At 38.0% G+C, this 23,260-nt stretch overlaps 2 protein-coding genes across 3 annotated transcripts in view; one reads left to right on the forward strand and one right to left on the reverse strand.

Annotated features, from left to right (window-relative positions):
* The window catches only part of IGSF11 (immunoglobulin superfamily member 11), a 207,567-nt gene extending 206,849 nt beyond the window's left edge, over window positions 1-718 (reverse strand). Inside the window, exon 1 of one of the 2 annotated variants that reach the window (XM_017955180.3) lies at window positions 464-718. The gene's annotated coding sequence lies outside the window, so the exon portion shown is untranslated. The remainder of the gene's footprint in view (window positions 1-463) is intronic. The other variant, XM_009200038.4, reaches the window with a different exon arrangement.
* TEX55 (testis expressed 55) lies at window positions 637-16,787 on the forward strand. The gene is given in 6 exon segments (XM_031663031.1): window positions 637-1,415; window positions 1,418-1,636; window positions 1,639-2,435; window positions 3,026-3,169; window positions 6,080-6,226; window positions 16,638-16,787. Coding segments are annotated over 5 exon segments (1,800 nt in total). The 5' UTR covers window positions 637-844; the 3' UTR covers window positions 6,149-6,226; window positions 16,638-16,787.
* The last annotated feature ends 6,473 nt before the right edge of the window (window positions 16,788-23,260 follow it).

Genomic DNA, 23,260 nt, shown 5'->3' on the forward strand with positions numbered 1-23,260 from the left:
GACGCTCCTGCAGGAATAAACTGCCGAGGGGTGTGTTAGGGGTGGAGAGCAAAACTCTTTTCTTTACATTCTTTTCTTGTGAGGGCAGATCCCTAAGATTGTAATAGCATTAGTGTTAGTAAGACTAAACTCTTCCTGGTACTACTGAAAACAGCACTGGCACTGTAAAGGTAGTACTGAAAAATGTAAAAGAATATAATGTGGTTGTGTTACCACAACACTGAATAGAGTCAAAGAAGAGTAACTTTTAGCAAGACTATTTACTTAGCACAGCGCCCAGTCTAGCATCATACTGTGCATTACATCTGTGATTAGAGACAAACTCAGTACCAAAGTGTGAATTTGAGTTATTGGCAATAGCAACAACCTCTGTTCAGGTTTGTGGTCCTCGTGCAGCTGGTTGTGTGTTCATCTGCTAACATTTGGAGGTGCGGGGGGGGGATGTTACTCAGGGGAGCAGTACCTGAGAGAGGGCCTTTTTCTCACACACTGCCGAGAACCTCCGCGAACAAGGAAGAGGGTAAATCTCGAGGTGGCGATGCACGGAGCCCCGCGGCCTGGTCCTGGTCGCTCGGCTTGGGGAGGAGAAGCTCTAGCTGCCAGAGCCTGGGAATCGCCTCTTCTCAGGAGATGGCGTAGTCCCTGCGCTCGCCTGCGCCCTGCAGGGTCAGCTGACGGCCATCCCTCCACTTACAACAGCGGGGCGGCCACTCGCCCTGACGCGCAGAGACCCGAACAAAGCCCGTGGGAATCATGTGGCGTTCCTGAAGGGTCACCTAGACGACCCAGCCCAGCTCCACCCACAGTGCCTGGCAACCTAGACCAGTCAGGGACGCGGCAGGAAATGGAAGAGCCTCCACAAGAGGCACTGGCTGAACCCTTGGAACATGAAAGCCCAGCCGCTCCCTCAAGTGCTGGCCACACTAATGGCCAGGAAGACGACGACCAGAAGAACCAGGCCGAAAGGAAGGCAGATAACCACACTGCTCACAGAATAGCTGACCAGACTGCCCTGAGAGTGCCTAGCCAGGCTAAGTTCAACATATTTAGCCAAACTACCAATGGAGTAGCTGAACAAAATGGGCGTAGTACACCTGGTCAGGCTGGCCACAGAGCATCCGACCCTGCTAATGTTTCTGACCTTAGAGCAGATGATCAGGTTGACCAAACACCATCTGAACAAACTGAAGGCAAGGCATCTAGCCAAGCTAATAATGTACAGTATGAACAGAGTGATGGTCAGGTGTCTGGCCTGACCGAGGAAAGAACTGCTGAACAGATTGAACGAAGATTATCTAGCCAGGCTGAGAGAGTAACTTCTGGGCAGATTGATGGTAGACTGTCTATGCCATCTGACCAGAGAGGTTCCAGACAGACTGACCACAGAATGTCAGGCCAGGCTGAGAGAAGAACTTCCTAGGTGCTGGTGGTAGATATTCACATAGCTCCAATCAAGAGTTTCTGAAATTGGTGACTCTCGGACTCATGGCAGACCAGTCCGAGAGAAGAGCTTCCGAGCAGATGGACCGTAGACTATCTGACAAGGCTGAGGGAATAACTTCTGAGCAGATTACATACACATTATCCAGACTATCTGAGAAAAGACCTTCTGTGCAGATTGACAGTGGGTCATCCGCACATCTGACCACAAAAGTCCTTCTGTGCAGATTGACAGTGGGTCATCCGTACCATCTGACCGAAGTCCTTCTGTGCAGATTGACAGTGGGTCATCCGTACCATCTGACCGAAGTCCTTCTGTGCAGATTGACAGTGGATCATCCGTACCATCTGACCAAAGACCTTCAGTACAGATTGACCGCAGAATGTCAGGCAAAGTTAGGAGAACTTCTGTGAAGACTGACTACAGATTGGCTAGCCTGGTTCACCAAGGAACTTCTGAGCAGATTGACCTCAGATCGCATGGCCTCGTTGACCACAAAACATCTGTAAAGACTCACCACCAAGTGTATGGCAAAGCCACTGAACTAGCTGAACACCAGACTATTGACCAAGCTCATAGTAATGCTGATCAACCTCCAGTTGACAAGGCTGACTACAGTGAATCTGACCAGATTGACCACTTAGCAGACAGACAAGCTAATCACAAAGACCAACTGTCTTACTATGAAAGACATGGCCAGTCTGAAGACAGGATATTTCCCCAGTTAGGCAATAGCAAGAAGGACAAAGAGGCTGACTACAGAGTACAACCCTGCAAATTTGAGGACAGCCAAGTAGACCTCAATTCCAAGCTTTCAGTTGAAATGGAAACTCAAAATGCAACCACTACCCCAGCCTACCACCCAGTTGATGCCAGATTCACCAGTAATTTCCAAGCAAAAGACCAAGCCCTTTTCCCAAGACTCCCCTCCATCTCATCCAAATTGAACCATATTAGTAGTCAAGAAAAAACTCAAGCCGTAGTAACCAAATCTGTAAGTTAAATGGGCATTTGATACCTACCTGGGAGATCAGAGATCTAGGTGGGGCCTGGAGAGTAGAAATAGGGGTACAATGGAAGGGCATATATTGCATCAAGGATAAAGAAAAAACGCACATGTTGTGGTATATGTGACCCATAATTTCAGGAAGGGCAAAAGAAGGATGGGAAATAAAAGAGAAGTATTGCCTTCTCTACTCCCAAAGGCCGTTCAGGAAGGATTAAAAACCAGGATTCAGGAAACCTGCCTTTTACGTCCTGGTTCTGCAACTAACTCTGTGATATTAAGTCATTTTCCCTCTCTGGGCTTCTACCAGGAGATGGGAATTTGGAGTCGATTAGAGATCCCTGCGAAGGGAAAAGTATTTGAAGTTGATTGGCAATGCCTAGGGTACCCCCCAGGACATGAGGTGCATTATATTGCACCTGGAGACCTGGAGGATTATCCAAGTCTCTCTTAAAAATGTGTCTTTTCTCCAGCTCCTGGTGTTAAGATCTCATTGACATCAGATTTCACTGATAATGACAATTCCTAGGCCCTTCAGGTTTACTAAGGATTCTTTGGTGGGGGGATTTAAATTTCAGGATGAATTTTCAGAAATTGAGCAAGGAAAGAGCTATCGTATACGCAATCAAAGTTGTAGAAGGTTCCCTTCTATTGTTTATGAAGATCCTTATCAAGTTGCACTCCAATACATGGAAAAACACCACATTCTGCAAATATTCCAGGTAAACCTCTCAATTCCTCTCTTTAATTGTAAGTTTTTCAAGAGGTACAAGAAAGGGTGTATTCTGTAAAAAGGGATATATTCTAATTGAGAAATTAATAAGTGCATTAAGATGTAGTTACCATAAGTAGTAAATGATAAACACCAAATAGATGATACCATTGTATGAAGCCATTCAGAGGGATTATAGATCAGGTAGGTTGGTTGATAGGGAAAAACTTGGCCAAAGGTTAAAGAGCCAGACTAGGAAGGAAGGACAAAATATTATCAATTGAAAAGAAGAGAAAAAGGAAATCCAGGCAGAAGTATTATACCATCACATGTTGCTTAATAATGAGGATATGTTCTGAGAGTTCTGAAACATGCATCATCAGGCAATTTTGTCACTGTGTGAACATCGGTGTACTTACACAAATCTAGATGATATAGCCTACCACACACTTAGGCTATATGGTATAGCCTATTGCTCCTAGGCTACAAACTTGTATTGTACATTATTATAATGAATACTGTAGGCAATGTAATATAATGGGAAGTATTTGTGTATCTAAACATAGAAAACATACAGTAAAATTACCATATGAGAGATAAAAATGGTACACCGCTATGGAGTACTTAACTATGTATGGAGCTTGCAGGCCTGGAAGTTGCTCTGAGCGAGTCAGTGAGTGAGTGCATGCTGAGTTAGTGTAAAGGCCTTGGATGTTACTGTACAATACTGTAGACTTTAGAAACATTGAACACTTAGGCTACACTAAATTTTTTTAACATGTTTTTCTTCAAAACTAAATTAACCTTAGCTTACTGTAGCTTTTTAACTTTATAAACTTTTAAATTTTTTAATCTTCTGACTGTTTTGTAATAACACTTAGCTTAAAATACACATTGTACAGCTATACAAAAATATTTTTCTTTACATTCTTATTCCGTAATCTTGGTTCTATTTTTTAATTTTTTTTTACTTTTATTTTTCTACTTTTTTAACATTTTTGATTTAAAACTAAGACACAAATACACACTAACCTATGCCTACAGGGTCAGAATGATCAATATCACTGTCTTCCACCTTCACAACTTGTCCCACTGGCAGGTCTTCAGAGGCAATAAATGCATGGAGCTGTCATCTCCAGTAATAACAATGCCTTCTCCTGGAATACCCCCTGAAAAACCTCCCTGCTGTTTTACAGTTAACTTTTTTTAAATAGGTAGACAGAATACATTCTAAATAAATCACATAGCAAGTACATAAACCAGCAACATAGTCATTTATTTTCAAGTATGATGTACTGTCATAACTTCATGTGCTATATTTTTATACGACTGGTAGCAAAGTAGGTTTGTTTACACCAGCATCACCACAGACACATGATTAATGTTTTGCACTATGGCATTATGACAGCTATGACAGCTATGACATCACTAGACAATAGGAATTTTTCAGCTCCATTAAAATCTTGAAACACATCACTATATGGAACATGACTATACTTTCAAAAGATGACCAATCTCGTAACCATCTAAGAATCCACATGCTCTAGAGGGGAAAAGAAATACTTTAAAATTGCTTCTAATTCTTCAAATTACAACTCTCATTGACCTCAGTATGTGGTGCTGGAATTTGTGGTTAGAAAGGTGTAAAATAAGAATGGCTTACCTCAAATGAAAACCTTTAAACTGAAAATTTTTGAATGTAAAGAAGTAGAGCATAGAGGAAAGAGAACAGATTTTGTAATCTGTTAGCCCAAGGCTCAAATCCTAACTTTGTACTTCTTGTCTTTGTGATTTGGGAAAAATTACTTAACTTTTGTGAACCTAAGATTCCTCACATAAAATAAGGATAAGTGATGTCTACTTCATTAACCTTGGTCTATGCCTTTTCCTTTTTCAAATGTCTTTTTGTTGGAAGAGTACTAATGTCTGGGTTTCTGGCTTTAATTAAAGAACTACTAATTATTAAACTGAAGGATGAAACCTGTTGAGACTTCCATTGAGACAGTAGTTTTAATCATTTTATAATTTTCTTCACCTGTGAAGAAAAAAATGCTTATGCATGCAATATTGTTATACGAAAAAATAGTAATTAAATATGTGTTCAACAGAAATAGATATAAAACACATAATGGAATGATGTTGGTGCCTTAGATAGACCTGAATATTTTATCCTGAAATCTGCCTGATTGTTATGCCCTGCAAGTGAGAATTGTGCTTACTTTATTATAATTCTTTAATTTATTCAATAACAACAAAAGTATGGAAGTGTATCTAAAGTTTTATGTATACTTTTTCATAATATTATAATACTGAACATCATTTTTGCCATTTATAATCAAATGTCTCAGAAGGAAGATTCTATGCAAAATTGTGCAGTGTTTTAAAATTTTTATTCAAAAAGTTTTTCTCGTACTGTTCTTCAAAGCAAATAATTTATTAATTTCTCAATCTAGCAAGATCACAATTCTCAAAACAAATACTTTCTTCCAAACTTTCTCACTATCTCTTTGATCTTGGAAACTAGTGAAAATATCAATTGCTATTTATACTAAATTTTTATTTCTCTAAATTTTACCTTAATTTGACTAATTTTATTGGTAATAATAAAGTAAGCTGTTACTTAATTTCTTCAAAATACCATAGTGAGCCGGAAATAGTGGTGTGCACCTATAGTCCTAGCTACTCAGGATGCTGAGGCAGGAGGATTCCTTGAGCCCAGGAGTTTGAAGCTATAGTGAGCTATGAACTATGATAGTACCACTGCATTCCATCTTGGGTGACAGAGTGAGAACCCATCTCTGAAAAAAACAAAAGCTATGGTATGTGTTAGGTTAGTGGGAGAGATAGCGTCAAATATAACCTGTCCACATAACTTTTGCTCAGAGCCATAATATGTTGCCTTATGCTCTCTCTCTCTCAGCAGATTACTGAAAACTTAGTCTATGAAAAGCCAGAGGACCCCCTGAATTTTATGCTGTGCCAGGTATAGAATTGGAGAAAAAGAACAACCTTTTAATTCTCTTTATTGTAAAATACAGCACACATACAGCAAACTGTATAGAACAAAGTACGTACAACTCTGAATTCTTATGAAGCAAACATACCTTTGATTACCATTCAAGTTTTAAAAAAATAAATAAAACATAACCAGCATCCCAGAAGCCCCCCTCCTTTCCCTCACAGTTATTACTTCCCACAAAAGGATTCTTTATGACCTTTATGGCAATAACCTCCTCACTTTTCTTTATAATTTTATCACTAAACCTGAATCATGAAATACTTGTGTTTATATTTGTCAGCTTTTGAACTGTATATAAAGGGAACCATGTCATATGTAATCAGTTGTATCTGGTTTCTTATGCTCAAAATTATGTCATCGGGATTGATCCATGCTGTTGTATGTGGCAATAGTTCATTCATTTTAATTGGCAGGGGTGTCCAATCTTTTGGCTTCCCTGGGCCACTTTGGAAGACAAATTGGGGCCACACGTAAAATACACTAACAATGACAGCTGATGACCTGAGGAGGAAAAAAAAACGCAAAAGAAATCTCATAATATTTTAAGAAAGTTTACGAATTTTTGTTGGGTCTCATTCAAAGCTGTCCTGGACCACATGTAGCCCACAAACTGCAGGTTGGACAAGCCTGCTGTACAGTATTCATTGTGTAGAATACCATAATGTATCCTACCTTCAATGGGAATTCAGGTTGTTTCCAACTTGGAGTTATTGCAAAAAGTTTTGCTGTAAATCTTCTTGCACATGTCTTTTGGTAACACATTTCTCTTGAGTGCATACCTTGAAGAGTAATTGCTGGATCATAGGGTATGTGTTTCCTCAGCTTTAGTAGATTATTTCAAACAATTTCCCAAAGTGATTATACCCATTTATGTTCCCACCAGCAGTGTGTAAGAGTTCCAGTTGTTCCACATCCTTACCCATGCTTACTACTATCAGTGGTTTTAGCATCAGCCATTTCGATAGGTGAATAGTAACATATCATTGCAATTTCATTTTGCTTTTTCCTGATTACTAAGGCAGTTGCATATCTTTTCATTTGTTTATTGGCCATTTGGAAATACTTATTTTTCTACTGTATTGTTTGTCTTTTTCTTAATCATTAGTAACAATTTTCCATATATTCTGGTTATGACTTCTTTGTTAATTATGCTTGTTGCAGGTGTCTTTCCACTGTGTCTTCCCTTTATTTCTCTTAAATGTATCTTTGCGTGAACAGAAATTATTAATTTTAATATAGTCAAATTTAACCATCTTTTGTTTTATGATTAGCATTTTCAGTGTCCTGTTTTAGAAGCTTCCCGTTAGCCCAAGCTCTTGACGGGCTGTGTCCCTCAGGCTGGAGTGCAGTGGCGCGATCTTGGCTCACTGCAGCCTCCACCTCCCAGATTCAAGGGATTATCCTGCCTCCTGAGTAGCTGGGACTACAGGCATGCGCCACCCCGCCCAGCTAAATTTTTTGTATTTTTAGTAGAGACAGGAATACACCATGTTGGTTAGGCTGGTCTTAAACTCCTGACCTCAAATGATCCGCCCGCCTGGGCCTCCCAAAGTGCTGGGATTACAGGCATGAGCCATAGCACCCAGTCGACCATAGTTTTCCATAATATCTCATGAAAGTTTCTTTGTGGTTGGTCTTTTTAAAGAGCAGGGGGTGGGGGTTAGTTTTGTTTGTTGCTTTCACATTTATATCCACAATTGGTCTGGAATTGATTTTGTGCAGGGTGTAAGCTGGGGTCAAGTTTCATTTTCTTCCAGTCAGATATCGAGTTGAGCAAGTGCCTTTTAGTAAAACAACTATATCTTCCATATTGCTCTACTTGAATTATATAGTATATTTGTCCATCTTTGCTTCAAAACAAGACTGTCTTATTGCTTGTACAAAGTATAATTAAGCTTTTTGTTGATCTTATATCCAGCAACCTTACTAAACTCAAATTATTAATTCTAATAATGTATGTGTTTATTCTTTAGGTGTTTCTACAGATATATGTAAATAGTAACAGTTTTATTTTGGCCTTTACAATCCTTTTCCTTTTTTCCTCCTTGTTTTATTGCATGTATGATATATCTTCTCTTTGACTCTTCAGATCCACCTTCCTGTCTTCTCTACCACAAAAATACTAACTTGGAATTACCAAATCAACAGGCTCTCATTCTTTCTGACTTCCAATTGGGTTAAGCCAATGGAAAACCCTGGAAGATGATTATAAGGAGGAAACAAGGTGAAATCAGGTTTATTCTCCTGGCTTTCTCCCCTAAGAGGTCACCTTGATCTGTCTGTCTTAAGCTGTCTCACAGTATCTTATTTTATATGACTATTTTCTTCTGAATTCCAGCAATGTTCTCTCTTCTTGACCCTTCAACCCTAAAGTAAGTTCAACTGCTACTAGCTTTGGATTATTATATTGTCCCATGTGACTCCCCCTGCCTAATTCTTTTCAAATAGCCCATTTATAAATAAACTCTCATTGAATTCTATTATAAGTATGCCATCCATTTCCTGTTGGAATGCTGACACTGGTTAGGGATGTCCTGTTTAATTAATGCTGAATAGAAGTAGCTACAGTGGTTTAACTTACTTGCTTTTGTACTTTTCTCACTGATATATAATAGTTGCACATATTTTTAAGGTGCATGTGATATTTTCATACATATATACAATGTGTAATGATCAAATCGGATAATTGAAATATTTACTACCTAAAACATTTATCTTTTTTTTTCTTTTGGGAACATTATAATTCTTCTCTTCTAGCTATTTTGAAATATACAATAAAATATTAACTATAGTTTTCTTACTGTACTAAATACGAGAACTTATTCCTTTTAACTGTATTTTGTACCCATAACCAATTTCTCTACATCTTCCCTTCCCCTTTTCCCTTTCTAGCCTCTGGTAACCATGAATCTATTCTGCCTCCATGAGATCCACTTTTTTAGATCTCATATGAGTGAAAACATGCAATATTTGTCTTTCTGTGCCTGGCTTATTTCACTTAACATAAAGACCTCCAGTTCCATCCATGTTGCTGCAAATAACAGGACTTCCTTCTTTTTATGTCTGCATAGTATTCCGTTATATATATGTGCCACATTTTCTTTATCCATTCATGTGTTGATAAACACTTAGGTTGATTCCTTACCTTGGATCTTTTGAATAGTGCTGTAGTAAACATGGGAGTGCAGATATCTCTTCAAAACACTGATTTCCTTTCCTTTGGAAATAATAGCCAGCAGTGGGATTGCTCGACTATATCGTAGTTCTGTTTTTAGTTTTGTTTCATATTCATAATGGCTGTAATACTTTACATTTACACCAATAGTGTGAAGTATTCCTCTTTCTTTGTATCTCCACCAGCACACTTGGTTTGTTTGGTGGTTTGGTTTTTCTTTTTTTTAAGTTGTTTGTTTGTTTTTTGGTCTTTTTGATAATAGCCATTCTAACTGGGATGAGATGGCATCTCATTGTGGTTTTGATTTGCATTTCCCTGATGATTAGTAATATTGAGCATTTTCCCATATACATCTTGACCATTTGTATATCTTATTTGGAGATATGTATATTCAGATCTTTTGCTTATTTTAAGTTGTGTTATTTTTTGCTGAGTTGTCTGAGTTCCTCTAGTTACTAATCCTTTGTCAGATGAATAGTTTGCAAATATTTTTCCCACTTTGTAGGTTGTCTCTTAACTCATTTTGTTTGCTGTGCAGAGAAGCTTTTTTTAATGAGGCTAGATTACTTGAGATTACTTGATGTAATCTCATTTGTCTAGTTTTGCTTTTGTTGCCTGTACTTTTGAGGCCTTACCTAAAAATCTTCATTCAGATCAATGTCCTATTGCTTTTTTTCCAATGGTTTATTCTAGTATTTTCGAAGTTTCAGGTTTTACATTTAAGTCCGTAATCCATTTTGAGTTGATTTTTGTATATGGTGAAAGATAGGGATGTAGTTTTATTTTTCTGCATATGGACATCCTGTATACCAAGCACCATTTATTAAAGAGTCTGTTCTTTCCCCCAATATATATTATTGGCATCTTTGTCAAAAATTAGTTGACTGTAAGTGCATGGATATATTTCTGAGTTGTCTATTCTGTTCCATTAGTCTATGTGTCTGTTTTTATGCCAGTACCATGCTGTTTTAGTTACTGTAGCTTTGTAGTATAATTTGAATTCATCTGGTGTGATACCTTCTAGTATTCTCTGATGGTTATTTGTATTTCTGTGGGGTCAGTGGTGGTATCCCCTTTATCATTTCTCATTGTGTTCATTTGAATCTTCTCTCTTTTCTTTTTTATTACTTTAACTAGCAGTCTATCTATTGATATTTTTTTTTTAACCAGCTCCTGAATTCATTGATTTTTTGAAGGATTTTTTGTATCTCTATCTCTTTCAGTTTCACTCTGAGCTTGGTAATTTCTTGCCTTCTGCTAGCTCTGGGGTTTGCTTGCTCTTAGTTCTCTAGTTCTTTAAGTTGTGATGTTAGGGTGACAATTTGAGACCTTTCTAGCTTTTTGATGTGCATTTAGGGCTATAAATTTCCCTCTTAACACTGCTTTAGCTATATCCCAGAAGTTCTGGTATGTTGTCTTTTTGTTCTCATTGGTTTCAGATAACTTCTTGATTTCTGCCTTAATTTCATTGTTTACCCCAAAGTCATTCAGGAGCAGGTTGTTCAATTTCCATGTAGTTGTGTGGTTTTGAGTGGGTTTCCTAATCTGGAGATCTAATTTGATTGGACTGCAGTCTGAGAGACTGTTTGTTATGATTTCACGTCTTTTACATTTGCTGAGAAGTGTTTTACTTCCAATTATGTGATTAATTTTAGAGTAAGTCCCATGTGGCACCAAAAAAATGTATATTCGGTGTTTTAAGGTGGAGAGTTCTGTAGATATCTATCAGGTCCAGTTGGTCCAGAGCTGAGTTCTAGTCCTGAATATCTTTGTTAATTTTCTGTCTCAATGATCTGTCCAATACTGACAGTGGGGTATTAAAAGTCTCCCACTATTGTTGTATGGGGCTCTAAGTCTCTTTGTAGGTCTTTAATAACTTGTTTTATGAATCTGGGTGCTCCTGTATTGAGTGCATATGTATTTAGAAGAGTTAGTTCTTCTTCCTGAATCAAACCCTTTACCATTTTGTAATGCCCTTGTCTTTTTTGTCCTTTGTTGGTTTAAAGTCTATTTGGTCAGAAACTAGGATTGTAACCCCTGCTTTTTTCTGCTTTCCATTTGCTTTGTAAATTTTCCTCCATCTCTTAATTTTGAGCCTGTGTGTGTCTTTGCATGTGAGATGTCTCTTGAGTTCAGCACACCAGTGGGTCTTGTCTTTTATCCTGCTTGCCATTCTGTGTCTTTTAATTGGGGCATTTAGCCCATTTACATTTAAGGTTAATATTGTTATGTGTGAATTTGGTCCTGTCATCATCATGCTGGCTAATTTTGCAGACTTGATAATGTAGTTGTTTCATAGTGTCGTTGGTCTGTGTACTTTGGGGTATTTTTATAGTGGCTGGTAATGGTTTTTCCAAGTTTGTGCTGAGAGGTCTGCTGCTAGCCTGATTGGGTTCCCCTTGTAGGTTCCTGATCTCTCTCTCTGGCTGCCTTTAAGATTTTTTTTCTTTTATGTTTATCTTGGTGAATCTGATGACTATGTGCCTTGGGGATGGTTGTCTTGTATGGTATCTCACAGGGGTTCTCTATTTTTCTTAAATTTTTATGTCCACCTCTGTGGTAAGATTGGGGAAATTTTCGTGAACTATATCCTCACTCTGTTTTCCAAGTTGTTTATTTTCTCTCCTTTTCTCTCAGGAATGCCAGTGAGTCATAGATTTGGTCCCTTCACAATCCCACTTTTTTTGGAGGTTTTATTCATTTTTTTAAATAAAAAATAAAAAACTTTTGTCAACTGAATTGATTCAAAAAACTGGTCTTCCAGCTCTGATATTCTTTCCTCACCTTGGTCAATTCTGCTGTTAATGATTCTAACCGTATTAGTCATTCTTGAAGTGAATTCTTCAATTCTATAAGTTCAATTTTGTTCTGTCTTAAAATGGTTATTTCATCTTTCAGTTCCTAAAATGAATCATTTTAGTGGATTCCTTGGGTTGGGTTTCAACTTTCTGCTGGATCTCAATGATCTTTCTTGCCATGCAGATTCTGAATTCTATATCTGTCATTTCAGTCATTTCAATCTGGTTTAAAACCATTGCTGGGGGACTAGTCTGTTAATTTGAAGGTAAAGGGTCACTTTGGTTTTTGGAATTACCAGAGATTTTGCATTGATTCTTTCTCATGTGTGAGGGCTAGTATTTCTTTACCTGTGATGGGAGTTGCGTATAATCAGTTGGCTTCATTTCTGCTTGCTTTCAGAGGGCCAATGCTCTGTGCAGGATTTTTGTGGCTGGGTTTTTACTTTAGGTTTCACAGATGCTGTATACTGGCAAAATATTTTTAGTGTTATAATTTGGGCTGAAATCCAGTAGTGGTGCTTAAGAGTAGTAGCCAGCAGATAGGCTATTAGCCCTCTGCTCTTTCATATTTTGACACATTCACAGTAGTGCTCTGCAGTAGAGGGGAGAGAGATGACCACTCCCCCTCAACTAGGTTCACTCCTGGAGTTTGGGGTAGCTGTCACCAATCACTAGCTCTGTACCTGCCTTTCCTTTGTTAGGTGTTCTGGACTGCAGGGCTCCCTCAGGCATGGAGCCACAGCTGGCAGTCAGGCCATACCCTTCCCTAACTGGCCCTGTGGAGGGAGGCACACCCGCTCCCCTACCAGCCTGAGAACCTGGGCGTCTCACCCCTTTCATTGTTCTGAGAGTTTCCCTTTGCTTGGGAGCTGCACAAATCAGTAAGTCCCACCTAGTTAGGAATAGCAGGGGTGAATGAAGTCACCTGGTCCATTATCCAGGCATATCCTGGGGGAACACAGAGCTGTGCCCACCCATACAGTTCAGGCAGAGGTATGGCCACTGTGTGGAAGCCCCAGCCAGGGAGTGCTGCATGTCTAGGAGCAGCGGTTGGGTGGAGTAATCTGGCCCACCATCCAGGTGCTTCCTGGGAGAACACGTAGCTGCACTGCCCACAGAGTTTAGGCAGAGGCAGGTCTTCTCTGTTGGAAGCCCCAGCCAGCATGTTACACTTGCCTAGGAGCAGCAGGGGTGGGTGGAGTAACCTGATCTGCTGTTTGGGTGCTTCCTGGAGAAAAGCAGGAACTGTGTCTCCTGCCAGAGTTCAGGCAGGTGTGGGATCACTGTGCTGGAAGCTGACACTGAGCCTTATCTGGTAACTGGGAGTGGAGCAATCTGACTACTCTCTGGCATCATGACTGTGGCCTTTATTGGGGCTATGGCAGCTTGCACCAGGCTGCTCCAGCACCCAAGGCCTGTGGGTGTCCCTGTGGACTTTAGTGTTGCTTCTGCAGAAACTCTAGATGACTTTCAGTATCAGTCTAGAGGCCCTGTGAGAGTCATGGGTGTTCTTCCATTCCTAGGATTGCATAAGTCCCTGTAGGTAGTGTGGATTCCCTGGGGGTTCTCACCCCTTCCCCTTATTGGGGAGCTTCTCTTGCCTCCAGGCCAGTCCCAGGTGACTGGCTGCTCAGCTTTGCTCTTCTCTGTTTTCTATGTCCTCTCACTCCCTTTATGGATTCCCATGTGGTTTCTTCAGTTCATTTTTTTTTTACTTTCTATCTGTCTTCTATTTCCTATACTTTCCTTCATTTCCAGTGTATTTTCCTTTATTTGATTGAGCATAGTTAGTTATTACAGCTGCTTTAAAGTGCTTGTCTAGAGTCAAGTGCAGTGGCTCATGCCTATAATCCTAGCACTTTGGGATGCCAAGGTGGGCAGATCACTTGAGGCTAGGAGTTCAAAGTCAGCCTGGCCAACATGGTAAAACCCTGTCTCTACTAAAAATACAAAAAATTAGCCAGCTATGGTGGCAGGCACCTGTAGTCCCAGCTACTCAGGAGGCTGAGGCAGGAGAATGGTGTGAACCTGGGAGACGGAGGTTTCAGTGAGCTGAGATTGCGCCACTGCACTCCATCCTGGGTGACAGAGTGAGATTCTGTCTCAACAACAACAACAAAAAAATTAGCTGGGTGTGATGGCGTGCACCTGTAATCCCAGCTACTTAGAAGGCTGAGGCACTAGAATCACTTGAACCCAGGAGGCGGAGGTTGCAGTGAGCCAAGATTGCACCACTGCACTCTGGCCTGAGTGACAAAGCAAAACTCTGTCTCAAAAATAAAGTGCTTCTCTAGTAACCTCAACACCAGATCATCTTAGAGTTGGCATCTGTTGATTGTCTTTTTCATTTAAAGTGAATTGCTATGCTTTCTATAAGTAGAATAATTTTAGACAACCTGGGATATTGTTATTATTATATTGCGTAGTCTGAGATTAGCTATAGTTTTCTGATGAATGTTGATTTTTTTAAAATGGCAGTTAATATGCTTAAATTCAAAGTATAAGTTCTCTCTTGCCTCATGTGATTAACAGGTCATCGCTCAGATCAATTCACATTACTTTGAATCTATCCTATGAGTACATGTTCTAGGGGTCAGCCTAAAGTTCATATACAATATTGGAGAATCTTTTTCTCCTTTCAGAATTCTCCCTCACTCTTCAGAAACTGTTCATATTTGGCCAGGCTACTTCCCCTGATTCTTCCATACAGAAAGACAGCAGGATTTCTTATCAGAGTTTTAGGCATTCTTGCACTGCCACAGCTGTCTATGACTGTGATTTCTATTGGGTCAAAGTGGAAAAAATGAAGAACTCATTTTGGTCACTTGGTCCAAGTTTAGACTTTCCTTTAAAATATATCTGTCTTTGTTTAGGCTCCAGAGCCTTCAGGAAGTTATGTTTTGGTTTGGTTTGATTTTTGCATTGGTTTGTTTGTGGTGGGTGAGGTAGGTGTTGTATTTTGTCCATTGTATACAGCTGTTATCTGCAGGAGTCATTTTTAAGTGCCTTTTCCTGTATTTAGGAAGCAGAACCTCCTTGTTAAAAAATAATATATGCATTTAAAGTTTTATCACATAAATTTAAATATATAGTATTTTCATTTAATTTAGTTCTAAATAGTTTCTAATATGTATTATAATTTCTTCTTCAACTCATAGGTTTGGGGACATTATATTATTTGTACAAATTATTAGATATTGGATTTTGTAGTTATCTTTTGGTTTCTAAGTCAATTGCACTTTGCTCATAGAACATACTTTGTATAACATCAAATCTTTGAAATGTGTTTACTTGCTTTATGACACAGCATATGGTTAATAGTTGTGAATAAATTTTTTGTAGTTTTAAAAAAAGGTTTATTCTACAATCATTGGTAAGTGTTCTGAATGTATCCATTATGTCAGGCTTACTAAACATGTTATTCAAGTCTTCTAATATGATTGTGAATTTGTCTATCTCCCTGTAGTTCAGTCAGTTTTTGCTGTGTATATGTGCTTGGGGTTATGTTATTAAGTGCATATGAATTTAGAATTCTTATCTATTTCTGGCAAATTGAACTATTTATTATAAAGAGGTATATCACGTACTCTGACTACTTGGTTCAATATTATTGTGGCTATACCAGATTTATTTTTGTTAACATGTAAATTGTATTATATTTTTCTATCCTTATTACTTTTAATTTTCCTCTGTTCTTAGGTTTCAGATATGTTTTCTATAAATAGCATACAGTTGAGTTTTTGCTTTTTATCATGAATACTCAAATCTGGCAAGTTTTTAACCATTTACACTCAATACAATTAAAGATATGTTTGAGGTTAAATCTCTTGTTTTGCTATGTGCTATTTGTCCTACTTGTTATGTTTCTTTTTCTTTACTTTTAGCCTTCTTTTATCATTCCATTTTCCCTCTATTGGCTTAGAAGTTATCTTTTATTTTTTGTTGTTTTTTATTGGGGAAATTTTTTAAATTAGCAAACTTTATTTTTAGAGCAGTTTTAAATTTATAGAAAAATTGGGCAGAAAGAACAGTTTCCATATATCTCCTTACCCTTCCCTCATCTCCCACCACAAATTTCTCCTATTATTAACATTTTGCATTAGTGTGGCACACCTGTTACAAATTGGTGAGCCAGCATTTGATATATTATTATTAACTAAAGACCATAGTTTACATTAGGGTTCTTTCTTTGTGTCGTACATTATGGGCTTTGACACATATATATGATCTACTGTGACATGGATCTACTGTGACAGTATTATACAGAATGTGGTCACTGTTCTAACAATCCTCATGATATTTTATAATAGTTCCCATAGAGCCTGTAACATATGTCCTTGATGTATCAAAGTACAAATTATTTGCACCAGCTCAATATACGGATTTCTGTATTTTGAATCTCTACATATTTTAGCCTAACAAAATATGGTAATTCCAAGTAAACCAAAATTGCAAGTGGAAAAAAATTGTTTTTCATTCTCCCTAGGTGCAGGAAATGATGAAAAACAGAGACAAAATGTGAAATCTACAAAGAACGAGCCTCTCTTCAGTATTGTTTACAATCATGTGTCAATACTGTGTTCTGTTTTCCATCTGAAAAAAAAATGGTTTTGAATAGACATTGGTGGTGACTCTACCTGAATGTGTTCTTAATTTTTAAGTAAAAAATCTATAGGATATCTATGTAAACTTTACATAACAATTACAGCTATCTCTGGATAATCATACAAAAATATACACATTATACATATGCATTCATTGATATTTCAGTACTCATTCCCCTAAATCCCCGAATAATAAGTTCACAAATCACAACTAGCAATTTATATGTACTTCTTATAAAGCATACAAATCTGTCTCCAAGCTATTTACAAAATGTGTAATCAGAAAATGTGTGAAAAAGAATTTATGACAGCATTTTTTCTCTTAATGAAAGATTATTGTTGTAATATCTCTTTTTTATTTTTACTGTTTCTTCTTTAACTTTGTTTGTTATATTTTGCCATTAGTGGATGCGATTCTAAGTTTTTCCTATGGATAGCTCGCTTCTGATTTTTAATCTACAGCAAAACTCAAACATGTTATACTACTCCATACACACCTGTGGGTGAGGCAGAACATCACTTTCTCATTACCATTTCCCCTAAAGAGTATCTGCATCATGTGGAATGTATAACCAGTTCAACTGGTATTTTAATGCAAAAAACCTTAACTTGGTCTGTCTGGTATGAGTGTGTCTGCCTAAAGATCATAACTGAGATGATCATCTGATACTACTTTTGTGATATGAACCTTCCATTTAATTTCTATTTGAACATTACAGGAGACTTGATTTTTTTATATTGTTTAGTTGATGAATTGGTGTGGTTATATGATTGAATTACAATAAATTAAGCTTCTGTTTGAACAATCATGCACAAACTCTAATTTTTTATATCTTTCATTTCTTAAAATTACATAAAAATAGCTTTATAATTTCAAAGTTTACTTGTTTTTTTTTTCAGTTGTCCACAAAATGTATGTGTGCTCAATCTCAATAAATTGTTCTTATTCAAACAGATAAGGAGCTCTGTTGACTGTGGGCTGGCAAAACTAGGTGAAAGCTGATAAACTTGCAGTAAACCTGTGGGAAAAGTTTGAGTTATACAACTAAGGTCATACCAATTAGTTGGGTGAATAAAATAATCCAAAGATAAATGGACCAATAATATTTTAGTGATAAAAACTCAAATGTTATCAACAACAAATGAAATTAATGATTAAATTTAGTTCACTAGTTTTCAATCCTAAGACCAGACAGTTTTGCTATGTTTCTTAAAGCAGAACATTTAGGACCCAACCACACCAGCCACTTTAGTCTTTCTTGTTGGCTTTCTGGGATGCCTTTCACAACTGTCATTTTTGACCTTTCAGAATGAGGCAATGGATCAGAGGGATGGGCTTGGTATGGTACAGCGAACCTGTCTGAAGATGTTTGTCTAAGAAAAAGGGAGAAAATGAAGATCAAGCTTCATATGCAATGACTCAGGCTCTCTACTGAAAGAGCTATCTAATATGGAAGCTCAATCAGCTAAAAGTGTATTCAGCTCTTAGTTCCTAAGTGGAAGGAAGTAGTCCCAGGCCAGGAGTAAACACTAAAGAATCTGGGTGGAACTTACTGTCAAGCAGAAAAGAAAGAGGCGTCTCAGAACTGACCCTTTTGGAGTAAAACTGACAGAGGACATGGATGGCTATGTCGAATATAAAAGGAAAATAAATGTTTCAATGTCAGAGTAACTGGAGATCAAAATACATGACCTCCTTTGAAGAAATCCTTTAAAGAAGCTTATGAAAAACAGGTTTTTTATACAGCTATGAAGTATGAGCGTCTCAAGTATTGTTAGAGATGTTTATGAAAACACTTAGAACAGTAATGGGCATTGCTAGTCCTGATTATTTTAGTAATATTATTATCAACAGTAGTAATATGGGATTTTACCCGATTATTTTAGTAATATTATTATCAACAGTAGTAATATGGGATTTTACCCGAGCAATTCTGATTACCCTCACTCAAATAATTCCCCAGCCACCCTGATTTCCTCATGGTAAGAGCAAAGCTACTTGAGCAGTTTTCCTTCATCTTTCTCCTCCCTTCTTTGGTTTAAAGAATAAATATGACACCATTAGTCATTCGAAAAATGTAAATCAAAACCACAATGAGAGATCACCTTACACTCACTATAATCAAAAAGACAATAAGTATCAGTGAGGATATAGGAAAATTAGAACCCTCATATGCTGCTAGTGGAATGTAAAATGGTGCAGCCACTTTGGAAAACAATTTGGCAGTGCTTCAAAAAGTGAAACATTGTGTTATTACATGACAGTAATTCTACACCTAGGTTGATAGGGTTTAGCATGTCCCCAGTCAAATGTCATCTTGAATTGTAGCTCCCATAATCCCAATGTGTCACAGGAGGGACCCAGTGGAAGGTGATTAAATCATAGGGGCAGGATTTTCCCATGCTGTTCTCATGATAATGAATGAGTTTTCATGAGATTTGATGGTTTTCTAAAGGGCAGTTCCCCTGCACATGCTCTCTTGCCTCCCACCATGTAAGACATGCCTTTGCTCCTCCTTCTCCTTCTGCCATGATTGTGAGGCTTTCCTAGCCATGTGAAACTGAGAGTCCATTAAATCTCTTTTTCTTTATAAATTACCCCATCTCATGTATTTCTTCACAGCAGTATGAAAACTGACTAATACAAAAGTATATACCCGAGAGAATTGAAAACATATGTCCACAAAAAATCTTGTTCACGAATGCTCATAGCAGCATTCATAATAACCAAAAAGATGGAAACAACCCAAACATCCATCAACTGATTAACAGATTTTTTAATATAGTCTATACATACAATGGAATATTTTTTAGCCTTAAAAAAGAAGGAAATCTTGTCAATTGCTACATCATAGATGAACCTGGAGGACATTATGCTAAATGAAATAAACCAGTCACAAAAAGCAAATATTATATGATTCTACTTATAGGAGATATCTAAAGTAGTCAAATTTACAAAAACAGAAAGTAGAAAGCTGATTACCAGGGACTAAGAGTAGGGCAAATAGGGAGCAATTTAATGGATTTACTTTCAGTTTTGCAAGATGAAAAAGTTGTGGAGATCTGTTGCACAACAATGTGAATATACTTAACACTACTGAACTGTACACTTTAAAATGGTTATAATGGCAAATTTTACTTTATGTGTTCTTACCACAATCAAAACACTGTTAGTTCAAAACGAAAAAATGTGACATATCTATACAATGGATTTTTATTCAGCCATAAAAAGGAATAAGGTACTGATACATAACTATGACTTTTATAAGCCTGGAAAACATTGTGTTAAATAAAGGCAGCCAGACATAGAAAACCACTTGATTTCATTTCTATGAAATGTCCAGAATAAGAAAATCCACAGGGACATAAGTAGATAAGTGGTTGTCAGGGGTTCCAGTGAGCGGGTAATGGGGAATGACTGCTAATGGGCATGAGGTTTCTTTTGGGAGTGATGAAAATATTCTGGAATTAGGTAGTGGTAATGATTGTGTAACTCTGAATATTCTAAAAACCACTTAAATTGTACACTTCAAAGGGGTTAATTTTATGGTGTATGAATTATATATAAACAAAGCTATTTAAAAAAAAAGAAATGTGGAGGTTAATATTTTTAAGTTCCTACTTATAACAGGGAAGAAGAAGAATAGTTGTGAAACTCAGAAACAACAAAAACAAGAGTATCTTAACCTTCCAGGAGAATTATTCTCCTATTTCCCCTACTCTTTACAAATTCCCTTGTTTTATTCTTTGGTCTTTGGTCTCTTGAATATGATCTCCTCCTAGTATTTCATGACTAGTAACTCATTCTCAGCTCTACTCACCTACTCTTCTCCACCTATCTTCTTTGCTCTTACGTATTTAACCACTTTAATAACTCTATTCAAACTCACCTATTCTTGTGAATAAGTTATGAGTACATAAGTGTAATTATGTCTGTTAGTGTTTTCTGCTCACATGTGCCTAGATATATGTGTGTGTATAAGGATGTGGACAAGTGTGGTTTCAGGTGATTCTGTGCCTACGCTTCAATCTTCATGTCAATTTTTTGGAAACATCGTAAGGATAAAACTCAGAAAACTCTGTGTTTTTATTTGTAAGGATGAAATTCAGAAAACACTGTGTTTTTATAAGGGACAAACAATATGCTAATATTGCCAGTGTGCTAGTACCTTAGAGGCTCAGGCTATTTTCTTTTTATACTGTTGGCAGAATTTGTAACAATCTAATACCAGATGGAGAGTAGTACTGTGGCCTATTATTATGAACACCTAGGGGATTCCAATAGGCAGAATAAATTGTTTGCCTAATTCAGTATTTTAATTTTTTAAGAAAAAAGTCCTCCTCAAACTCCACTAAAATTTCAGTAAAGACTTACAAAAGGAAGTAAATTCACTGTAATACTCAAAGCAGAAGGGAAAGAGACCAGAGATTTTTATGATTTCTGATAACAGAAAGCAGATGGGATATCAGTGACAGATAAACTAGAGCACAAGCCACTGCTCAGAATTCACAAGGGTAGCTAAGTGGAGGCAGAGCCTCAGAAGACTCCAAACTCAGTAGTGACGGATACAGAGAAGTAGGCTATGAGAGTATCTAAAGGACTGTTCTTTACCAATGACCTTTACACTGTTTTAGTCACCTTCTACCAGAGCCACAGTTGGTCATCACCAAAACTGTTCCACTTATGAAATCACTCATCTAGACAGGCTATACTTCCAGAAATTGCACTGAACCTGGTGAATTTTATAGGGAAAAAAATGTGTCAAATTTTTATAATAAGAAAAAAATGGAGCTAATTGTCCAACCACACTTTGGTCAAATTGTGGCACATCCACGCAATTTATTTATTTATTTATTTATTCATTTTATTTATTCATTTTTTTTTTTTGAGACGGAGTCTCGCTCTGTTGCCCAGGCTGGAGTGCTGTGGCCGGATCTCAGCTCACTGCAAGCTCCGCCTCCGGGTTTACGCCATTCTCCTGCCTCAGCCTTCTGAGTAGCTAGGACTACAGACGCCTGCCACCTCGCCCGGCTAGTTTTTTGTATTTTTTAGTAGAGACGGGGTTTCACCGTGTTAGCCAGGATGGTCTCGATCTCCTGACCTCGTGATCTGCCCCTCTCGGCCTCCCAAAGTGTATGCAATTTAATTCCATCCACACAATAAATGCTTCTGTAATTGTTGCTTAATTATTTGGATGAATACAAGTTGATCTACTCCATATCATATAACAATATAACTCCACATACATAACAACATATTTACACATGTACACACAAAAAGATTCAAATGGGGAAAGAGACAAAATGAAAGGAATAAAAGAATAGAAAAATATATAAAAATATGAAATCTTGAGTTGGGATGCTTTTTCTAAACATAATACCAAAGGCAAAAATCACTAAGAAAAATAATTACATAAGTGACATGAAAAACAAACAAGAAACTACGGAGAAGGGGCTTCAAGATGGCTCGCTAGGTACATCTGGTACTCACCTCTTCCACAAAAGAAGAACCAAAACAGTGAGTGGAGAATCACACTTTTTGCAAATTGTCTAAGACAGTGGTCCCCAACCTTTTTGGCACCTGGGAAATGGTGCTATGGTTTTGCTGTGCCCCCACCTAAATCTCTTCTTGAATTGTAGTTTCCCATAATCCCTATGTGTCATGGGAGGAGCCCAGTGGGAGGTAACTGAATCATGGGGGTGGTTACCCCCATGGTGTTCTTGTGAGTTCTCACAAGATCTGATGGTTTTGTAAGGGGCTTTTCCCCCTTTGCTCAGCATTTCTCCTTCCTGCCACCCTGTGAAGAAAGTGCCTTTCTTCCTTTTTGCCTTCTACCATGATTGTAAGTTTCCTGAGCCTTCTAAGCCATGCAGAACTGTGAGTCAATTAAACCTCTTCTCTATAAATTACCCAGTCTTGGGTATTTCTTCATAGCAGAATGAGAATGAACTAATACAACTGGTTTCATGGAAGACAATTTTCCATGGACTGGAGGAGGGAGATGGTTTCTAACTGAAACTGTTCCACCTCAGACAATCAGGCATTAGTTAGATTCTCATAAGGAGCATGCAATCTAGATCTTTCGCATGCACAGTTCACAGTAGGTGTTGTGCTCCTATGAGAATCTAATGCCACCACTGTTCTGACAGGAGTCACAGCTCTGGCAGTAATCCTTACTCACTGCTGCTCACCTCCTGCTGTGTGGCCCAGTCGCTAACAGGCCACATACCGGTACCAGTCTGCTGCCTGGGGGTTAGAGACCCCTGGTCTAAGAGAGAACACTGGAATCCAACAGAGAAGTGATAGGAAGCAACAAAGGAGAGGGAAGTGAGGCAGCCTGCTCTGCCAGGATCAGCTGAGAACCTGGAAAGGCTCCTCAATGTGGGGAATGGGCAACTGTGAGATCCCCAGTGGTCCACATTTCCACTGTGGACTCCTTCTATCCTAGCCATGGGAGAACCTTTTGACCGTCACAGGCCCTGAAACCAACATAGAGAACTGCCT

This window comes from Papio anubis, chromosome 2, assembly GCF_008728515.1.
Source record: "Papio anubis isolate 15944 chromosome 2, Panubis1.0, whole genome shotgun sequence".
Taxonomy (NCBI): Eukaryota; Metazoa; Chordata; class Mammalia; order Primates; family Cercopithecidae; genus Papio; species Papio anubis.